This window comes from Pocillopora damicornis, chromosome 7 (assembly GCF_964200805.1).
Source record: "Pocillopora damicornis chromosome 7, jaPocDami1.2, whole genome shotgun sequence".
Classification (NCBI taxonomy): domain Eukaryota; kingdom Metazoa; phylum Cnidaria; class Anthozoa; order Scleractinia; family Pocilloporidae; genus Pocillopora; species Pocillopora damicornis.
This window is the reverse complement of record NC_142676.1, coordinates 1,422,907-1,445,227: the sequence shown is the minus strand read 5'-3', so window position 1 is coordinate 1,445,227 and position 22,321 is coordinate 1,422,907. Positions and strand designations below refer to the sequence as shown.

The 22,321-nt window shown below is 38.2% G+C and overlaps 2 protein-coding genes across 3 annotated transcripts in view; both read left to right on the top strand.

The window, feature by feature from the left end:
* Positions 1-539: 539 nt before the first annotated feature.
* Positions 540-13,866, top strand: LOC113670647 (poly(A) polymerase beta). The gene is made up of 26 exons (XM_027186821.2): positions 540-716; positions 834-906; positions 1,666-1,745; positions 2,252-2,318; positions 2,555-2,636; positions 3,273-3,382; positions 3,773-3,826; positions 3,925-4,036; positions 4,303-4,392; positions 4,486-4,624; positions 4,790-4,874; positions 5,446-5,566; positions 6,060-6,144; positions 6,886-6,939; positions 7,176-7,289; positions 7,628-7,677; positions 7,813-7,863; positions 8,531-8,600; positions 9,334-9,403; positions 10,062-10,212; positions 10,624-10,763; positions 11,506-11,589; positions 11,711-11,827; positions 12,406-12,507; positions 12,775-12,885; positions 13,108-13,866. Exons 1-26 carry the CDS (start codon positions 709-711, stop codon positions 13,195-13,197), a joined length of 2,310 nt encoding a protein of 769 aa, XP_027042622.2. The 5' UTR covers positions 540-708; the 3' UTR covers positions 13,198-13,866.
* A 4,968-nt stretch (positions 13,867-18,834) lies between these two features.
* Positions 18,835-22,321, top strand: part of LOC113670650 (uncharacterized) — an 8,459-nt gene continuing 4,972 nt past the window's right edge. The window contains exons 1-4 of one of the 2 annotated variants that reach the window (XM_089213556.1): positions 18,835-19,040; positions 19,131-19,928; positions 20,702-20,936; positions 22,022-22,197. In XM_089213556.1, coding sequence (XP_089069682.1) covers positions 18,879-19,040; positions 19,131-19,928; positions 20,702-20,936; positions 22,022-22,197 — 1,371 coding nt within the window. In that variant the 5' untranslated portion in view covers positions 18,835-18,878. The remainder of the gene's footprint in view (positions 19,041-19,130; positions 19,929-20,701; positions 20,937-22,021; positions 22,198-22,321) is intronic. The other variant, XM_089213557.1, reaches the window with a different exon arrangement.

The window sequence follows — 22,321 nt, the reverse complement described above, 5'->3', positions numbered from 1 at the left end:
GCAATGAACACCTAGTGCCCTTTGCATAAAATGACCAACTAGGGATTGATTAAAAACACACCACAATTGTTTATTATTATTATTATTATTATTATTATTATTTTTATTGTTGTTGTTATTATTATCATTATTATTATCATTATTATTGTTATTGTTATTGTTATTGCTGCATCGAAAGAAACGTTCGCAAAAGCCATTGTATTTGGCCTTCGAAACGACAGCGTAGGTCCTCACTAGAACTGTAGGTAATTTAGTGTTAACAACTGGGTTGAAAACGTAAATTAGCCACCGTAAAGGGTAAAAAAGCTGACGTTTCGAGCGTTAGCCCTTCGTCTATAGCTCTGACGAAGGGCTAACGCCCGAAACGTCAGCTTTTTTACCCTTTACGGTGGCTGATTTACGTTTTCAACCCAGTTGTTAACACTAAATTACCTGCTATACTCTCCCACCGACGCAGCACCACAGTTTCTTTAGAAACTTACCCCTTTATTCTTTCCTCACTAGAACTGACCGCGAGGAGACTGATATCTAAAAACTTTCTCGCTCATGCGCCGTGGCATGGTTGGCCGTCGGCCATCTTGTTTTCTCGCACGTTTCATCTTTCTTTATCATATTTTGCTCGAAAACGCGTTCGCAAATCAGTCGAGACACTTGGAATTCGTACAGAATGCTACTCCAATGAATGGTATGGTTTTATGAAACCTTAACATGTCCAGGTAAGTCGTCTGTTGTATTTTAGAAGAAACCGGTTTCATGTGTTCTTGTTGTTACATTCAACTTAACGTAATTGTTCCTATTTCGCGCCGTAAACAGATGTTCTCGTTTGATTTAAGCTCTGCATCCGGACAGACACAAAAATCCTATGGGATTACTTCCCCGATATCCTTGGCGGGACCCAAGCCCGGGGTAAGTGAAACATCCAGACCACAAGAACATGTGGACAGTTGATCATAAATTCACTTAAGCATGATCGATCGTGTCTTCCAGTTAATTACGTGTAGATTCTCATCATATGTAATTGTTTAGTTATGAAGCTGCATTAGGCAGGATGAATGATTTTTGCTCAGAGTAATTCTATCCAGATTAAAACTATATTATGATTAAAGTTCGTTACAAAAGATTAGCGTGTTGAGTGTGCAAGGAGTAATTTTAGATCCTTAATTGACCTGTATAGTAGCAACAAATTTGCAGTCCGTACGTGTGCCATACCGTTTTTACTCCAAAAGAACTGACCATGATATTAAAAAAAAAAAAGAAATAATGTTCCTGAAACAGGATTAACATTTTTGAAAGTACAGTAGTTTGGAAAATTTATCACTGCAGGTAGGAAACTTATCTTACTGTTTTACTATACAATACTTGTGTCATCCTATGTGATGCAATAGATACCTGGAGTGTTAAATGTACATCTGAACATGTATTTGGCTCTCATGCTTTGATTAGGTCCATAATTGAACTATGAATGAAAGATTTCCCATAGGTCTTTTTGCTTATTCATGCATGACATTTGTACAAAATTTGTGCAGATGTCATTGAACCAATTACTGCATAGTTATTTTGTCCTCTGTAACCAATAGTTTTCCCAGTACTTGTTTTAGCAGTTTCATATTCTTTTATAGTATTGGGAGTGAAGTAATGCTGCATGATTTGAAATTATTTTCTCAGGACATAACACTTACTAAGGCACTTGAAGAATCTCTCAAACCTTATGGAGTCTTTGAGTCTGAGGAAGAGCTTCAACACAGGTTAGTAGAATATAGTATTTTAAAGCCCTAGGAAGAGTGCGCTCTACTTAGACTGCTTTGGTTGCTATGGCAAGTAGAAAAAAATATATGAGCAACCACATGTGAGGAAAAATTAGCCAATTTATCAAACTGTATGCTCAAAATGATGTTCAAAAGAGCTGAGCTTAAAGCCATAACTACACAAGCAGTCAACTTTTTCTCTTTATTACCACTGTGATAGTAAATGGTTGTAAGCATTTAAGAGAAATTTGTTACGTTAATTTTTGAGAAAGCTTTCAGGAATGAGATGTCCTTTTCAAACCTGATCCAGATTCTCCTAACTAAAATGTAACAACTGTCGAGGAACATTTAATTTGTGTGTCAGTTGCCACAGAAAATTATTGTCTTGCATTTTATTTGTTAGTTGCACCTTTGGCGCAACTTTTCCTTTCCCCACTCACTCTTCAATTTCTGTCACCTTCTCTGATTCTTACTGAAATTCCTTTAACTATTTTTGTGGTGTGCAGGATAGTTGTCCTTGGAAAACTGAACACTTTGGTTAAACAATGGATCATTGATACTAGTCTAGCCAAGGTTGGTAGGATTTATTCCTTGTACAAGGTGCATGTTTGACAGCAGAGTAATTGATAAAGTATAAATTGTATGTGTTTCTATTTGTTTGATATACATATGCAGGGTATAAATAATGACAGGCCAAAAATGATGGTGATGACTGAAATTCCTGTAAATTTAAAGGCAACAATAGGAAATTGTAATGGAAAAAGAAATAAAATGGAAAATAAGTTTATCAAAATTGTTCTATTTGACAGAACATGCCAGAATCTGTAGCTAATTCAGTTGGAGGAAAGATCTTCACCTTTGGTTCATACAGACTTGGTGTTCACACAAAAGGTAAGTAATTATTGCTACACATCCTCTACATGTACTTGAGAAAAATCACTGCTCATAAGTAGGTTACCATGTTCTGGGGAGATAAGAGTCTTGAGTTGAGAAAGAAAGGTCTCCTCTCTTATGATAGAACCCTGGTCTGACAAGAAGGCAAAAACCCAAATGATTTTATCTTTAGTTATTTGGTGGTAAATAAAACTATACTGAAGTTATATTTTTCTTAGTTCTCTTTGCTGATCTGCTTGGCAGTGTGTTGATATTGTAATTTAAAGATTAATTGTTGTGTTATCATTCGTGGGAATGAAGGAGTGGCATGGTTGGCCATTGGCCATTGGCCATCTTGTTTTCTCGCACATTTCATCTTTCTTTATCATATTTTGCTTGAAACTTGAATACCCTTTTTACACAAGAGAGTGCAAACCACAGGAATATAGAATAAACCACAAAAATTATAGTGCCTAAGAATGACCAAAGGTTGGAAAGATTGATACAGATGATGACCAAAGAATTTAGGTTACAGTTTCCAAGCTGTATAACTGTAACTTAACTCCTTCAAGACCATTTTAATTATCAACCACAATGAAACTTGACCTCATGTAATATTATGATAAGGCAACATGCTGTAATTGAAATATCTAGGTGCTGATATTGACACCCTCCTTGTTGCTCCTCGTCATATTGACCGATCTGACTTCTTTGGGACATTTTATGAGATTCTCAAAAATAATGAGGATGTGAAAGAATTAAGGGTAAGATTTTGTTGCTGTATTGTAAGTCTACAAGATAAATTATTTTCAAACTGTCTAGTTTGGACATTTTATCAAAACTGAGCTGTTTGCAAGCACATTTCAAACCATACAACTGTAGTACGGTTTATATACTTCTGTTAACACTTACAGGAATTTTATCGACATCAAACAACCAACTCATGAAGATATCTCAAATTAATTTTATTTTCAAAAAATAAGTGGTTTTACATATAGGTTGACAAGAATTGGAATTATGACCTTTTGTTTCCAATTTAACTTTTTCAATTTTTGTTTATTCCTCTTTAAACTGTTTGTTTTCTGTATTTTCTTTGTGGTGTAGGCTCTCAATGATAACTTTCTGAACTCAGGAGTATGTATCTTTTTTTCTAGGCTGTTGAAAATGCCTTTGTTCCAGTCATCAAATTGGTGTTTTGTAACATAGAGGTAAGTCTTACTCAGGGTATGTTGTGGTTTTTTCTTCTTTTCAGTCAAACTTTTGTATGTAAGCTTACTTCCCATTTGGTCTTGACCTTTACCTGTAGATGGACCTGTTGTTTGCCCGACTAGCACTGCCTGAGGTGCCAGATGATCTAAGTCTACTGGATGAGAGCCTACTGAAAAACTTGGATCCCAAGTGTGTCAGAAGTTTAAATGGTAAGGTTCTAGTTAAGTTCTTGTTCATGTTGTTAATTTTATTTTGGGTAGTCTTTCTTTCACAGTGTGTGTATCTCTTAATTCAGTACGTGTGCATTTTATCTTTATGAAAGATGAATGACACTACCAGCTCAACTGTCTGTGTAATTTATTTGTATAAACCACTTCATGGAAAAGTATGTGAATCTTCTGAATGTGTGTATACTTCAGCATTATTACTGTTACATGAACTCATTGTAACATAGTTTTGATGTGGTCTTTTTCAGGTTGTCGTGTCACAGATGAAATCCTACACTTAGTTCCCAATATAGAAAACTTTCGGCTTACTTTAAGAGCGGTGAAACTGTGGGCAAAAAGTGAGTGTTAAAGGCTTTTTCCTTCAAAAGTGCCTTTGGCAATTTTAAAACTGATTTCTTTTAAAAACATTCTGAATTTCTCTGCTCTTTCAGACCGTGGAATTTACTCCAATGTATTAGGTTTTCTTGGTGGTGTGTCTTGGGCTATGTTAGTTGCTCGCACATGTCAGTTGTATCCAAATGCTGTGGCAGCAACACTTCTTCAAAAATTCTTTCTTGTGTTTTCAAAATGGTAGGTCATCACTAAGTACTACATTAATAACATTTTACACCAATGCATGTACACTGCACACATGTAGAAGTCATTTTGATATTTGACCCACTTAGACTGAAGATTTTCTTCTTCTTGTTGCACTCAGCAATATGTGATTCTCTAAAAAGGATTTGTTGTTTTCAGGGACTGGCCAAATCCAGTTTTGTTAAAGAATATCACTCAGCCTGCTGAAAAACTAGGCTTAAATTTTCCTGTTTGGGATCCAAGGGTAAGTGAATGAAGTTTTTGTTGAATTGGTCTATGCTCTTGCTCAGTAATGGAGACAGTGACAACATAAAACAGAAGGTGATGTTAGATTCTAATGAAGGGTTGTCTGTCTTTGGAAAATTAATGTTGTAAGTCTTGTGTTTGGATACTGATTGCTCACATTAATTTTTCAATCAAAACTTGCTAGAAAATTTCAATCAAATATCATCATGGAACTGCTAGTCAGTTTCCTTTCTTGAAGACTCACAAGGTTTGACTAACCAAAAATTCTTCCAACCAGCCTGTCAAAATGTCAGTCACTGTCTTTAAAAGTAGTTTTCATTGCCAGCTGCTTGATCACTTGATGAACTGTTACTCTGTATATAAAGACACACACACACAACCCACAGTTCCTCCAATTGTTCTGACAAAGGGCTAACACTCAAAACATCAGCTTTTAAACTCTTTACAGTGACCAATTTACATTATCAACTCACTTTATAATACTGAATTACCCTTTTACTCTTACACACTGTAGCTTCAGTCCATTGCATCTCCAAGCTTACTTGGATCTCAATCTTTTTTGTTTACAGTACAATCCAGCTGATCGATATCACCTTATGCCTATCATAACTCCAGCTTTTCCACAGCAGAATTCCACTTTTAATGTCTCAATGTCAACACGATCCATCATGAATGAAGAATTTGAAATCGGTGAGTTAGACTTTGCTCACTGGTATGCCAGCAAAGTCTAATGGTATATTAATAGATACTGTGCATTTTTGCCTGTTATGTTCTTTCCAGTTCAGTGACCCATAACGCCCAATCTTATCTGGTCTCTGTAGCATGAATATACAAGGGGCATTACCTCCCAACCCCCCTTACCCCCTCTCCCTTAATGAAATATTTGGAGCTACCTGCTTTGATGTCATGCAGTGTCCTGTTTACGGACTGGCAATACTCCTAGTCGTGGATTAAGCTTTCTTAGTTTTGACTGCTTAGCTTGTTTTCTGACTGTGTGATGGACTGTCATTCCATCCACAGGTTGAGGCAACACTCCAAGTTGCTTCATGCTACAGAAACTAGTCAAAGAGTATTATTATGATTCTGGCCCACAAGTACCTGTATATATAGCTTCTTTCAAAGCAAGCGTGTCCCGTATACTCATTGAATACAGTAGTCTTAAACTTACCTTTTTTGGTTCCAGGCCTTACAATCACAAGTGATGTTTTAATTGGCAAATCAACATGGGATGCACTGTTTCAACCACCCAACTTCTTTAGCAAATACAAGTACTTGATCTCTTGCTGTTTCTTGTGTCTCTTTGTAAAGCTAAGCATCTGTCGCACTGGTTTGTATAATCTTAATGTACATCTTAGAACTGATGCAATAAAAGTGGAGTGTTCAAGTGTGCTGTTTGATTATTTACCTGTTGTTGTCGATAATGCCTTATGGCAATTCTTCAGTACAGATATAAAAAGGAAGAACTATTCTTGTGATTCAGTTTCAAGACAATAAAATTTACTTATTTGTTATGTGCATTCAAGATGACCAAAAACATTTGCTTCCAAATGGATAAAACAGAACAGAATTATTAAACATTTAATTTGTGGATGATATTCCACTGAAGAGTGTTTCTTGTTAGAGTGTTCAAGTGTTGCTCAAAAACATTTAAGAAGGTGGCCTTAGTATGGCAGTCTTGAGTCTTTTTTTTTTTAATGGATTTTCTTTTCTTCAATCCCTCAGTTTTCTCTATAGAATTTAGTGACGGTCAATGCCAATAAGCATGTCACGGTTTTCTCTATTCTCAGTGATTGTAAATGGCAGAATATGCAATTTTAAATAATCAACCATTTCTTTTGAATATATTGCTACCTCTTTTGAATTTGAAATTCAGTAGTTTTTAAACTGTTGTGAGGTGTGCTATCTTTCAATCGCAATATTATTTGATTTATGGACTGCATTGACAAGAAGCAGACTGTGTCCCACCCAGCGTAATTTATTGCTGGTGAATTCTATTCTCCACGTTTCAGACATTATATTGTGTTAAGTGCCATATCCAACTCTGAAGAGGATCACTTAGAATGGTGAGTTTTTTTTCATTTCATTCATTTTTCTGCCCACATGCGAAAGAAAATGACTGCTGATCAAGGATGCCACCAAGCTTTTGGCAGTAACTTTTTTATTTAGTCACAATAAATCCATTTTCTTTTTCCATGCTGGTTACAAGATGATTAATATTGTCTCCTTTTTCTCAGAGCAAGCTCAAAATTCACCATCTATCTCAATTTGTAATTTACTTTTCTGTTTTTCTCTCTTTCAGGATTGGCTTAGTAGAGTCCAAGGTCAGAATACTTGTGACAAACCTGGAAAATACCCAGTTTGTGACACTTGCTCATGTGAAGCCCAAATCATTTGCCCCACTGGAACCAGACAAGTAAGCTTCTTTTGTTTTTGTGTAAAAGGTAACTTGCAACTGCTTTTTCAACCTCAGCAACTCTACCTTAACCAAAAGGGAGATAAAGGAGGAGGCTACAGTTTATCATGATATAACTTCAAATTCTCATAACCAGCAGACAAGGAAAGGTGTAGTCATAAGTTGCAGCTGTAAAAGGATTTGCCCACAGATCCCAGTTGTGACTTGTTTGCCTATGAAAGCCTAATAAAAGATTCACCTCTTAGGCAGCAGGATTTAGGAGAAATGACTTTCCACCTACATGGAGTTTGTCTGTTGAACGCTACAGATTTGACACCGTTTTGTTGTTTGTATTACAGAGCGTCTCCCACCAACAGGTGGTTTATAGGATTACAGTTTGAAAAAAAGGGTAAGTATTACTTGTTCATCAGAATGTATTATCTTTTATTTACTTTCACTTGTAATAGAGCTGTGAAAAAAAATCACCAAAAAGTCCTTCACTAAATGGAAATTTAACCTCATTGCTACTTTGTTGTGTTGACAGAAAATGTAAATGTAGATTTGACAGGAGCAATTCAGATGTTTACAAATACTGGTATGTAAATCGTATGATTATGCTTTTAAATTCATTCATATGTTTTGCTTTTTGAGCTCAGTAAGTCATGGCTGTGTTTTGGTAGAGCTCGTGTTACTTGCTTTCTACCACAGGTGACCTGGATGAATGTTACTTGAATGAAAGCTTTCAAGAGCTAACCATGTCAGATTTCTGAAACAAAGGCCTTCACGCAATAGTGAATCTTCTAGTACCACATCTCTAAGTCTTATTAAGAGTGAATTTGATGTTTCATGGCTTTATTTGAACTCCTGTTTTCATGAATATGTTGTGTCAATATCTGTGTCTGTCAGTTCATCACTGTCCATCCATTCAGCCATAGATAGGCTTCACGTCACTGTGGGTGTTACTGGTACATAAATTTTTAACAGAGAAGTGTCACAAAACCATAAGACAAGCGTTAAACTAATGTTCTTACCAATTTTGATGTCTTATTTCAAACTTAACAGGCATCAGGAGAATGGAATTTACTACTTTAATAGACAAAAAATTGCCAGTGATAACTTCATCTATGACTTTGTCTTTTTATCAGCAAGAAGAAGGAGAATTAGCAAAAATGCGTGTAGATTTGGGTGAAGTAAATGAGTTGATACATTGTCTCTTGACTTGCTATCGTTGAATAAAATGAGCCGTTTTTTAACCTCTTCAGTCCACACCCAGGCAGTGACAGCCAAAATGTTCAAAGAGGGTATGAGAATAGAAGCTATACACGTCAAAAAGTGAGTCAACTTAGTCGGATTCCATTTCTACATTGCATTTACCTCCGAGAGTAGTTTCAGTCGAGAATTGATGAGGAGAAAAAGCATCTAGCACCACGCTTTTTTGATTGAGTGACAACGGCAATCGCAGCAAAGGCAAAATGAGCCAATAAGAACTCAAAGCGATAACAAGCAAACCCACTGAAGCGCGGAAAGTCGCAACCGACCTGGTGCTAATTGTGGTAGTTTCCTTTTGATTGACTAAGAGCGTGGGGCGAGTTTTATGGACCAATCACAGAGCGGAGTAAGACGCAACTGACGCAACAGACCAAGTTGTGATTGTTCTAAGTTTCCATTTGATTGGTTGAGAGGGTGGCGCGAGTTTCTGGACCAATCACAGAGCGGAGTTAAGCGAAACCAAATTGAATACTTCCTTAACTAGTCAAGTGCAAAACCAAAACCAGCTACTTTGTGACCACTATCATTTTCTCGCCGTATCTTCTCGCGCGAGGCCGGCTACATGATTTTACTTTTGAGTTCTCATTGGCTCTAGATATTCCTCTTTTTGCTGATTAGTCGTTTTATTATTTTGGCTTTGGCTTAATGTCACTAAGTCTAAATGGAAAAAAAAATATCAACAAGTTTCTACCTCTAATGGAAGACTGTAGTCACACCCCTAACGAGACAAATGCCAGTAGTAAGGAAATTTATCAGCCGGATCAGTGATTGATTATAAGATTCTTCGTGATTACAGGAAGCAACTCAGTAAATATTTACCACCAAGTGTGCTTAAACAGAAGAAAAAAAGCTCCATAGTACAACCAGTAAGTCATGAAACGACTTGTATTTTGGTATTTTACTAGAAATTACATGTGGACATTTATTTCGAAGGCCATTTGCCACAAGTTAGGGCAGCTTCTCTGACCAGTTTTTGTCGCTAGGAGAGGAAATAGTATTGGTAGTATTTGACTCCAGTTTTTCTTTGGTACTATGTATTGCTCGTTCTCTTCCTAATTATCTGTTGCGACTAGAGATTGTGATCAATTGGATGAGTGAGTGTGATGTGAAATTTGTGTACAATTATTGACAGAGCATGTTCCCTATCTGTTTTTTTTTTTAGTATTATTTTCATTATTTTTTAAATGTTAATTCGATTTTTCGTTGCTGGCACACTTTCTTAATTTTTCCCCCTGAAAATGGAGTGAAAAGAAAAAATTGCCCCATCATCCATCGACAAGGTTCACATAGCAATACTTAGGCCTGCAACGAACACCGCTTCATGCAGTTTCATGCGCTTGTAACTCAGGAACGAGTTCGATGACGCTTATTTTTTTTTTTAAAAAAGTAATCAGCTCATCAATATTCAAGTTTAAAAAAACTGAACTGTAGATGCGGCCCCCCTTAATTTTTCGATAATGCTCTGCATCTTATGTCAGATTGTCGAGAAACAACAGAAACAAATGACTCTTGTTTTGTCTTCAGGGTTCAGCGACTTCTGGGGGGAAGTCAGCTAAAGGTGACGTGTCTCTAGATTCGACACTTAATGCCAGTGATGCGTGTTTGGAGATCACTTCAGAGCCCAGCAATGATAGTGTGGAGTTGACGGGAAGCAGTGAAAACAGCGAAGAAGCAAGTGAGTCGATTTGTTTATATTTAGACTACATTTGAGACTGATTACACTGACTGGCTATCAGACATGTGTTTTCGTGTCCTGTTAGGTTTTTCCTCCTCCTAAGATCCGTGCACCGAGATTTATATCAAATTCACTTTTCTAACAACGTTTTCGTATTCAGCGCCGAGTGCTCTCTGAAAGAAAGCTTTCACTCACTCGACAGAAGAGAAAATAAAAGTAGGCCATGATACTCCTTTCCAGAAAACAACAATTTACCACTTGATCCATCAAGGATAGGCGGCCAAGCTGCTGATGTGTGTATCTCGCTTAAAAGTATTCCGGCTTAGTGACCGTAAGAGCGAGAAACACTTTTGTTTCGTAGTTTGTTGGAATCTTAAAAATATTATTGTTTCTTTCTCTTATTATTTGCAGGTGTAGCCACGGTCAGTAGCTCAGACGACAAAAAGGTGAACCCAGACTCCACGGTTTCCTCTATCTCCACTGTTGGTGAAGTGACGTCATCAGATACAACTTCTGTCACTAATCAGCCATCGGCGGCTTCACCAGACAAGGTATGCGCGGCCGCATTTTGACATCTTTGAGACAGAGTTGTGTCTCGCCAAAGCGAGAGACATTTGATTCGCCAACTTACGCTGGCGAATCAAAACAACACTCGAGTTAAATGGCAGTATTTTGGCGTAGTTTTCGTTTTTAGTTATGGCGTTATTAACAAATTTCAAGGTTACAACTTTCCTTACCTATCGTCTCGTAACAGGGTTCAAAATGTATATTTTTTATTACCGCAGTTTTATCCTTGAAATCGTGTTAAAATTGGCTGCGAAGTAGTAGTTAGCAATAATACAGCGAAGAACCTCTCTTTCGCCGGTTTTTTCGTGGCAATTCTGTGACATTCGAAGATGACTGTTCGTCAGTGACTGAACTCATAGTATCAATTTTAATGACATATAACTGTACAAATATCCGCTCAGTGTCTGTAATTAGCTCAATTGTCGATTTTTATCCAGCAGTCTACGAAACCACTGATCTTAAGCACCAAATGGATCCCTGTATAGTTACGTCTTTAAAATAAAATTTGTGAATTAATGCGAGTATCTAATCAACTACACATCTTCCCCTACCCTAATCTAGCTTTAACCCTGAATTGTTATCAGTTGACTGCTGTTGGGTTAGGGGAGGGGAAGTGCGCATTTGCTCAGATGCTGACATTGATCCCAATTTTTCAGCTCGAAAGTCAAACGTCATTGATCTTACATAACACGTCTTTTCCGTAACATTGATGTGCATTTTCCTCAGCCTGCTGGGTTAAAGCGTGCTGGATCTCCTTCAGAAGACGAAAAGGGCAGCAAGAAACGTCGAGTGGATGATGCTGAAATCACGGTTTGTTGTAAAGTCTTTCTTCGATGACTCTAAAGTTGTCGTATGATTTTTTTGTTGCGTTGCGCTTTGTAGACAGTGTCGTCAATCCTTACTTATTTAAGATTGTATTCGTTCTCGGAAGACAACCAGTTCCGTGAATTCACTCAACGGCAATGACGGGAGGAAATGGCCAAATTCTAACCTTATCGACGGTGAAAGTCCACATGAGAAGAAGAAAGATAGTGCGGATCTTGACAGCGTGAGTTAATGTTGTTGGCTAGACAATAAACATTATTTATCAGGGTTAGTTTTATAAGAAAAAAGTGCCGCAAATGATCATCTTGATGTTTAAGAGACTGGGAAGTTGTCGCTTGAATGAAATAAAAGGAGAGTATTCTATTGTTGATATTATTACGTTGAGGTGTCAGGACTCTGTAGGCATCCGATCCGATTTGTGGGTAGTACCCTTAATTCCCTTTATGTTACAAGGATAATCTCCAGCCTGATTTGCTATTTAGGCTTGTAGAAGCATCTAAACTTTCTCTGTGTTTGACTAGACCTGAACGAAATAGTAGATTGATGGGTAAACACAGCACGTCAGGGTAGAAGAACTGTGATCATACATCTGCTACAGCACTGAATTCAGTTTATGGGACGTCTAGAAGGAGCAATCCTAGCAAGAAGCAGGAAAAAAGACAAGATATTGGTCCCTGATCTGATACGCCTCCTACCAAACTTCTACGATATCTTCTGCCTGCGTTGATAAAGATATTAACAATTGATAATAATTTTTGCTTAGGAATGGAAGTGTTAACTTTCTCTTCACCTTACCTCCAGGTTGATGCGAATACACAGATGAGGGAAGGTGACGTAAAGGGATCAACGAAGACTGAAAACTGTGCTAAAACAGGAGACAACAAACCTGAAAATCTGACCGATGTAAGTAGGAAGGATCTGATATTTCTTTGAGTTCGGCGTGGCTGTGCACACTTTGAGAAGGAACATCTTAAGTTGGTAGAAATATCGGACACTTTCATATTAGATTTAATAAATGGTGAAATTTCGTTACAAATGCCTGGGTCCTCGTTAGTGATTGGTCAGTTATTTTTGGAAACTTCTCGTGTGACTGTGGGAAGACCTACCAGCAGCGACATATAGATGTTCTTGAAGAGAATCCTTGAAAATTTCAAGCTTTTATTATTTCAGAGTAACAACCCAGTGGAATCGAAGGATGGAGTGTCTGCGGCGGTTAAACGATCGATATCTCCTACCAACGAGGAAAAACACTCGGAGAAGAAACTCAAATCTGCTAACGAGGTTAACCTCTTTAAAATTTATTTTTCATTAGTCAATTTTATGACAGTGTCTTGAAGCTGCGTGTCAAGCTGTTTTGCGTGCGAGAATAGAATGTCTTCTCGAAACTGGGGATCGCTATTCTCGAGCGTCTCGATCCTCGATCGAGAAGTATTTAATCCACTAAAAGGTGCGTCACAGCAAGTTTAGCAAAGGAATTTGTGACCCTCTTTTTAACCTTTGTAGGATCTTGAAAAGGAACTCACCGACGAAGGACCTCCGCCTGCTGGCCAAATACCAGTTGTTAAAAATGCCATCAAAATAAAACTCAAGTAAACGGTTTTACTACATATTTACGGTAAGAAGGAAGGAACGATTTTCAAAGTCGTGCTACTTCAGGTAGAGAGTACAAAACGTGTTTCTGAATCACACTTACTTTTAACAAGTTATCCACCACATGACCGGTCATGTGACCTGTTGTGATACACTAGACATGTGTTTTGTGTGATAATTATTCGCAGTTTTTCCTTTGATATACGCCGTTATCGTCACGTGTTGCATTCATCTTGCACACGGTCTTGTTTGACCTGGGCCAACAACCATGTAATATTTTTGTGAGCTTGTACAGGAAAAGTTAATATTAAAATGTATATTTTGACTTTTGTGTTTCTTATGAGTCCAGAGGTTACTGAGTTGTATCTTTGAGGAAATCCAGGATGCCAGTTCTACTTTGCTGATAATAAAACATTTTGTATACTAAAGCATTTTAAAGAATCTTGTATTGTACGAGTATTTATGAGGCCTTCTGTTGCGTTGATTTTCTGATGGGTTTTACGACGCTGTACTCTAGATGTAACTTCTGTAAAGTTTCAAGTACCTCTATGGGCGGAAAGAGGTTTACTTCGTACATAAAATAGCTTAAGATGTATTTTGCAGATTGAGACAAAAATTGATATAGTGTTACTGTACTGGAAGAAAATTAATAAACGGAAAAAGGAACATCTACATGATCTGGTGTGTGTTCTAAGAACAGCTCATCACAAATGAACGGCCTCGTGCTACAGTTGACTCCCTTGAGCTCGAACTGCTTAGAGAAATGTGATCGAAGTTCGAGTAACCGCAGAATGGGAAGAAGACACGACATCACTAAACATTTTTAATTACCTTGCGAATGCTGTTTTCGATTTGGGTTTGGGGACCAAAGTGTTCTAGCCATGACGGTTAAGATTTTAAAGAAAATTATCCCAAAAAGGGAGAAAAAATCACTTTGGTTAACGGCATTTTCGAGGTATTGAGAGTTTGAGTTATTTAGGGTGAAGTGGCGGAAAATGAATGAAGCAAATTAAGGGTTAGTAAATGTTGGTTTGAATTTCGTGTTTGAGTTACTTAATGCCAACCGTATTTTGATACGGTTGACGTTCAGTCCTCCACGGATCCCTAATTTTAACAGGTATGAGGTCGAAGGTTCCATCGGCTCAGTTCAAAACAGACTTCTGTCAAACGCTGCCCCTAGTTTGTTTTATCTTAAGGGAACTAATGAGTCCTTATTTCATAGCGGAGCGCGCACGCAGTGTCTATCCATTGTCTCTGAAGCATGTTCAGACGTAACACGGGGTTTTAATCCCAAGTAAATGAAAGCAAATGACCATGAGCGCAGAATTCCATTTTCAGTTTTTCACCAACCAATACTTATTTGGTAGGTAACGTGTGAGCATTTTCTTCATTAAAAAAAAAAAACATAAGCCAATCGGAAAATGAGGATCAGTGAAAGAGACATGTGATGGGTTCCTTGTAACAATTAAACCATTGAGGAAATCTGAATTGCGCAACCTGCTGAATTAAGGTGAAGGTGAAGCAGGTGAAAATCATATTATGGAAGTAGTGTGGAAACTTATCTATTTGAAGTATGCGCAGTCGGCATTTTTCCAAGTCGCACCTTAATTAACGGACATTTTACCTGTCTCAAATTAAGGAAATTAATCAGTTGACGATCTTTAACCACGCCCACCTGTCTCAACTGCTTGAAATTTCGCAATTCGTGCTTTGTATGGTTCAAAGGATGAAGACAATCTCGTACTTTGATCCTACCGTATTACTATCACTGAAACAGTCTTGCAATGAAACTGGACACGAGGCTACGATCGAGACTGTTTCTCAATATGGTACCAACTCTTTTAAGACAGAAAGAGAAGAAACAATCATCATTACAACTTAATGCTGATTAGACAAAAATGACTGGCCTCTGTCGCGCCGCACGGAGCTCTTGGAGTGAGGCACACTTTCCAAGAGCCTCACTCCCAGAGTTCCGCGTGGCGCAAGAACAATTTTTTTCTTCGTTGATTTTTTTGACTCGTACGACGGATTTCGCCGTAAAGGAGGGATTGTTAGCAGTCTAACACTGGCTAGTAATACTCACAAGGTCTATTTCCTACTTTCCTATTACAGATCATCATCTTGATCCTTTAGCTGCTGTTTCATCGAAAACTTTTTTTTAGAAGCAATTGTCAGCGCTTCGTTCTTGTCTTTAATTGTAGCGGTGGTAAGTTTGAGCGATTTGAATCTAGATCTTAATTTGAATCATTCTGAATTTTGGACGAAAAAGAAAATTGATGGGATAACGACTCAGATATTTCAGGCTGGAATCGGTTGTCGTTCAAGGAAATTATTTTTTAATTCAAGGAACAGTAAGGAAGGCACCAAATGTCTCCTGCATGGTTTTTAATTTCGAAAATTCAAGAAACGATAATTCATTTAACAAATGGTTGATTACGAAGCAATAATTAAAGAAAAAAAAATGGGTGTGTTCAAAGTTTCCCAACTAATTAATTTTCCTTAATTTGAAGATGGCACGGAAGTAGGTTTAGAAGGGCGTGTCTCTGAAACGTGCCGACTGCTGTTAGATTATTTAAATTAACAGACACTCCTTTCCTCAAAGTTACTGCCTCGAGAGATCAAAAGAACGCCGCTTTTCCGTGAAAAGGCGTTTTGAATTTGAAATTGCCGCTGATTACGTTAAATTAGGGATCGTATTTCGTAATAGCTGGCGTACACGAGGTTTTGCTGGACTCAACTTGCGAAATTCAGAGTTTTCTTCAATTGATGTTTGGTTTAATGAATTTTCCAACGAAAGTGTCAGTTAAATCAGCTATTTTAAGTTCTCCACTGATTACCCAACGATTATGAAATACTGGCGAGTTGCAATCTGAACTGCGGTTGGCTAGCGGTAAAATCTAAAGGAAAACTTTCCTTGATGGTCTTCTCTGTCAGTTATATAACAGCCCTCTCTGGGCTTGACAGGTCATGGTAAACTGCCGTTTATGGAGTTTAACCATAGTTGCTGCGATGGAAAACGAAAGCAAACGAGAAATGCCGCCAAAAAAGGACGAATGGTTTTTAGTTGATGAAAAGATCTTTCCTTTACAGTCCTCCCAAGGGGCCATTTCAAGACAAAAAATCCTTTACGATCTCTTGCTGGTGGAACAAATCATCTTGAAGAAACACGACAGATAATGATGGCGCCTTCCTCAAACGAGCATGTCAACGAGTACAGAGTGCAAACTACCTCAAGGCGTCCGAGAGAATTAATTTCAATTGATAATGTGTCTCTAGTAACTTCAAGGCAAGGAAAGAAACTATCATACGGTCATACGATCTCTGCTCCTCTTCCAGCACGATCATCAGCCAGGATATCCCCATGGACTGTTTCTCCCGACAGAGGACCTCGTTCCGCTCCCGTGCAACATTTTCCCTTCGTTTTCCAATGACCTTCAGTCCAGGAGGAACCAAACTCCAAGGAAGAGTCAAAGGCCACAAATGGTAACGAGAGTAATATGCATCTCCCCCACCCACCCTTGCAACGTACAACTCCTAAAGAGAAAAAGCCACCTGTCTTGCACCAGAGACACAAGGGGTTAAGCAAACTACAAAAGGCTGAAAACAGTCCCATCTTTCCACAAGATTGTTTGTTATCCAGGCGCAGATTAAAGAACAGTAACGCGAACAAAGTGACACCTTTCTTTATGGGCCAAAATTCCCCAAGGGCAGAGAGCTCTCTATCGCGTAATTCAGCCGTCGAAAGCAGAGAAATCCCGCCGCCCGGTTTCCAGGGTTCACGGTCGAACAGGACTCAGAGTTCGGCAGACGACAGAGTACAACCTGAAAAAGAAAGGGTGAAAAGGAATCGTTTTATCACAAATCCATCCAGCCATGGAAGGTCTATGAATGGTTTTTCCCCCGTTTCCAGATTGTCTATGCCAACAGCACTCTCGTATTCACGGCATCTACGAGCGAGCTTTCAGCATACTACTGAAACGAAACCTGATCAAAAAAAATAATTTCTGATTATGGCCCTGGGTTGTAATTTCTGAGTAAAAATGATGATAATAATGATTATTACTGCTTCAATTAAAGCTTAACGTTTCCGCTTCCGAAAGAACCTGCACTTTTTCTTCGGGTAATATTGACGCCACCGTGAGTAGTGCGTGTAGTGTGTAGACACAAAATTATAGTTCGCGTTTCAATTCAGGACAAGACCTCGGGTAATCATGATTGTTTTTGGAGTAGAATACAAGTTTAGACCGAAATCCTCGATAAAGTAATCAAGACCCGCGTACGTTGGTAAGCTACAACGTATTTTGTGATTGTGTTATTGTAGTTTTGATTTAAAGCGAAACTTATCGCTGGTTTTTACTCCTCTTTTTGATTCATTTAACCCTTTAACCCCCAGAAGTGATTAACATCCGACTTCTCCCTGCAATATCTATACATTATCCTGGGAACAGGTAACGAGAATATTTAAACATATCAAGTAGAAATTGTTGTCTTGATCTAACACCAAATTCTTGTAACTAATTTAAAAGGAAGTATGTAGTAACTGGAGGGAAGAATTTTCTATCAGATCTTGGGAGTTAGAGGGTTAATTGCCACACGCATCATGTTCCAAATTGAGATTATTCCCAAAGCTGTGATCGCTCATTACTGAGGTAATTTCCTCATGTAATTATTTAAGTTCACCGCTTCGATATCAGAACGCCCCTAGGAATAGGCCAGGAAAGGAATAAATAACTTTATTTCACTCTCTGAGACTCTGTCTTACCTCTATTAGTGGTTGATAACAAACTTGACGAAATACCCTTACAGGTCCCCCCTTGGTGATCAGTCCCCCACTTATGTGCCTCCGTCTTCCTCCTTCCCCTAAACTTAAGTCACAAAAATAACAATATCAAGCTCTCCTGTCCTCTGCTGATCTTAATCTGAAATTTTTTTAATGTTTTTGCAGTAGAGAAATGAAGCAAAGGATTGCTATAACAAGTATTAGTTGATAACAAACTTGACGAAATACCCTTACAGGCCCCCCCTCGGTGATCAGTCCCCCGCTTATGTGCCTCCGTTTTCCCCTTCCCCTAAGCTTAAGTCACAAAAATAACAATATCAGTGACGATGCTAGGATAATACTTATTCCGTACGATTGTTATTTATTTCCTGTTGAAAACACCAAAGAAAACTTTTTGTGAAACCTCTGTTACTTTTGTTTTTAAACAATTTTGTAAGTTCTCTATCCTCTTTCAGGGGTGCAAATGGAATCATTTGACCATCGAGATTCGTCATTATTCACACTTACTTTTAGCCCAATAATTTATGCTTCATTCACGTTTTTTTTTCTTTTTCAAAGTTTTAAACACGAAAATTCGTGCTTCCTTCTGGTTGAGCTGCTTTGTGATTTATGATTCTACTCTCGCACTGTACACAGTATTCATTACAGCTAGGCAACAGTCGCAAGAAAGACGTTTGCTATCATCAATGAGTTTTTAAGAGGCCCCTCCCCCACACACTCCCCCTTCCCCCTTATGTGAAAGCATGATGTTAGGGGCTTATTACAGGTCTTTTAATACCTGTTGCAATGTAATCAGAGCACGAAAATACTACACGGCTAAATTACTTTGGTCACGCAATTATCCAGGGCGTCTGTTGCGTGACCTGGTTACCTAGGACCCTTGAAGGTTCGTGTTCCTGGCAACATGGACAACGCTGACTTGGAAAAGCTCTCCATTTCTCCGGGAAAACTAACGCCGAAATTCCATCATAACACGACTGAATATGCAGTTACTCTTGGAAGTGATGTTGGTCAGATCAAAGTCGATCCACTTACAAGTGATTCCGGCGCATCGTACTCCATTTCGGTGAGGATTATTGTTCGCGCCAGAGAATTATTGTTCATGCATGAAAGCTCGATATGTAGACATCCTGCAATCTAATTTTTGTGTTTACAGGGAAGTGGTGGTGGAAAGACGGTACCTCTCAAAGAAGGAGAAGTTACTCCCGTTAAAATAGAAGTAACTGCAGAAGATGGAAGCACAATCAAAAATTATTTCATTCACGTTACGCGGTTGTCTGCAAGTGATGCGTCTCTCTCCGAACTCAAACTTTCCGTTGGCCTTCTTTCTCCAAATTTTGCTTCCAACATCACAAATTATTCTGCTTTTGTTCCGTTTTCTTGCTCTTCTGTTGAGGTTACTCCCGCCGTAGCTGATAAGAAAACTGCAGTTAAAGTTAATGGAACTGAATCGAAAAAACCAACAGCTTTGAAATATGGCGACACAGTTGTTGAAGTTGAGGTAACCTCACCGGACGTCAGCAATAAGAAAACGTACGTGGTGGTGATCTCAAGATTGAGGCTCCCAAGACCGATTACATTTTCAGACGAGAAGCAAAAACTGAGGTTTCAGTGTCCCGTTTGTCTGGGAATTCTTTATCGTCCAAAGTCCATTAAAGGTAGTGAGCCCAAGCATGTCTTCTGTAATCGCTGCATCGATGAACTAACTCGAACCTCAAAGGTAGACCCGTTAGATGGCTCTCCTTTGGCTGATGTATGGCGTATGGATGAATTTGAGCTAGACAAGGAGTTATCTTCCCAACAGGTGTTCTGTGTTTACAAGCACTGGGGTTGTAATGCGGAAGTCGAGCTTTGTGATCTGGGGTCTCACCTGCAGAAGTGTGATTTTAGACCTGTCGAAGTGGAGAAATCTGGCGAGCTCGTCCCAGCTAAGGATTTAGAGGAAAAGTCAAAGGTAAGATTGTTTAAGAACTGGATGTTTACCAAGGCAGGAGAGAGCTGTAAACATAAGTTTTTGTTGTTCTTGTGGTTGATTCGTACCAAATTATCCATCTTTTGTTGGTGTTTATAGTGCAATTACCAATTCTTCCTGTAATCACTGTTGGACAAAGATCTGTTATTTGACCTGTTATTATCAGCGGTAACTAAGATGGCACATGAATCGTGAAATTAAATAAATAATCACTGTCTTCATGAAAATACAAACAAAAATACTCAAAAAACAAAAACAGCCTCCATATGGTTACTTAAAGAATTCCAAACAACACCATGGCAGTTGACACATACAGTGTACTGTCCACTAACTTCAACAACGGATCTGCTCTCTTGTACCACACTGTCTAATTGCTGTACAACCATGATGTGTCATCTGTCTTATTGGGGCCAGTTTTCATTAGTGATGGAGGCAGAGTGAGAGGATTGTCTATCTCATGAAAATGAAAACTAATTGTTTTTAAGCAGGGTTACATCATAAGCTCAATGGAACTGTAGACTGAAAAGTCAGAACATTTGAATTTTGTTCACGACTCAATCCAACACTTATGATTTAGTAACAGTTAAGTACTCACATCATTGTTGCAATAGAGAATCTTAAATTCAAGGTAAACAGACTGAGATAAAGAACAAGGTCTGAACAAGAGAAAAAGAAAGAGAGAAGAGTAGAGAAAATTGTGAAATTGAAATATTTCAAAGAACACTGATATGCCTCCACATTTCTTGCACATGTAGGAGGCTTCTAAAGGTTGCCCTGACTGTAACCGACCAGTGCGTAGTTCCGAGCTGGAGGAACACAAGACTTACATGTGTACTAGTAAACATACCAACACAGGTGTGAAGCACAAGTCTGAAATTAGAGCATGGGAGAAGAAGCTTCAGATGGAAACAAGTGAAAAATCTGCAGATAAGTTGGTTAAAACTGCTGAAGAACAAATTAAAGAATGCTTCAAGGTTCTACCACGTCATGGTGAGTACATTTTGTTGAAGCAAGTTGACTCTTCTGCTGAAATTGGTGCAATGCCTACATTCTAATAATTAGACAAAGTCACTTTGCATGAACATGTTCATGCATTAATGATGAACATTTGCAGTGTAACCTTTTCAAACTTATTAAATTGCAATCCCAATGATTCTGTCAAAATCAGGCCCTATATTGTTGCACAACTTGTTGGATGTTTATTGTGCTTTTGGCAGCAATCAAGTGTACTATTAATATCTGTCAAATACTGTGCGTGTAAATTCAAATATTGTGTTGCATGTAGCTACATCTAGCTGCATCTAGCCGTCAAACTTCACTGGAAACTCTTCAGGCTCTACAAGCTACTTCAATGATAGAAAACCCTAAAAATTGTCAGAAAATCCTGCCAATATTTTTTGACATTGTTGGACAACATTGTTGCACTAAACACCATCGACATTTTCGATAGTGTGCTAGTTATTGCTAATTAAAAAGGTTCATTAGATTCTTAAAAAGTGACCAATGAAGATAGAATCAGTATGTTGGTATAAGCAATTCAATTTTTCGGTGAGGAACTTGCGTCAATAAACAATTTTTTTATGAACTGAATCATTCTTTAACCCTTTAACTCCCAAGATCTGATTGTCAATTCTCCCCTCTAGCTGCAACACATCTCCTTGTAAATAAGTAACAAGAATTTTGTGTTAGATCAAAATAAAAACTTCTACCTGATAAGTTTGAGTATTCTCATGACTGTTTGCTAGATAATGTTTAGATATTACAGGGAGAAGTTACATGTTAATCACTCTTGGGAGTTAAAGGGTTAAGTATGATCTTAATTTTTGAGCCAAGCATTTGTGTATGTTTTCAATGTACCTTTTCCTTGTTACAGTCATAGAGAATGCCAAACCTCTGAAAACAGCTGTCTCTTCACAGTTGTTGAGCTTTTTTGTCCCAGTGCAACACATATCATTACTTTGGATTCTTACAATGTTTTAAACATCCCTTTAATGGTGACAGTTACCTATGCTCTAGAGTGGCTAGTGTGAAAAGGAATAACTCTAAAACCATTGGATTTGTGGTACAATTTTTAGGAAATGCAGGTCATTATGATGGAGAAATTTCTCCACTGAGGTATCTTGAGAAGGCAGCAGAGTGGTTTGCAACAGCCATCAAGTTATCACCTAAAAAGGCAGATCTTCATTTTCAATTGGGGCAGGTATTAGAGGAAGAACATTATGTACAGGATGTTTATGGCATCAAACCTCAAGTAAGTTAATACCTTTGTTACAACTTAATGTGGTTCATGCTGTCAGAACAAAGACTTGGCAGGTTCCCTTGCAGTTCTAGCAGTTCATTAGTATTGTCTTTGGAAGCTACAGTACAATATTACT

Excerpts from the sequence above, each read along its gene's own strand:
- LOC113670647 (XM_027186821.2), top strand. Across the intron at positions 3,827-3,924 it reads TGGTGTTTTGTAACATAGAG|ATGGACCTGTTGTTTGCCCG; the intron begins GTAAGTCTTACT and ends CTTTACCTGTAG. Across the intron at positions 7,864-8,530 it reads TCAGATGTTTACAAATACTG|TCCACACCCAGGCAGTGACA; the intron begins GTATGTAAATCG and ends TAACCTCTTCAG.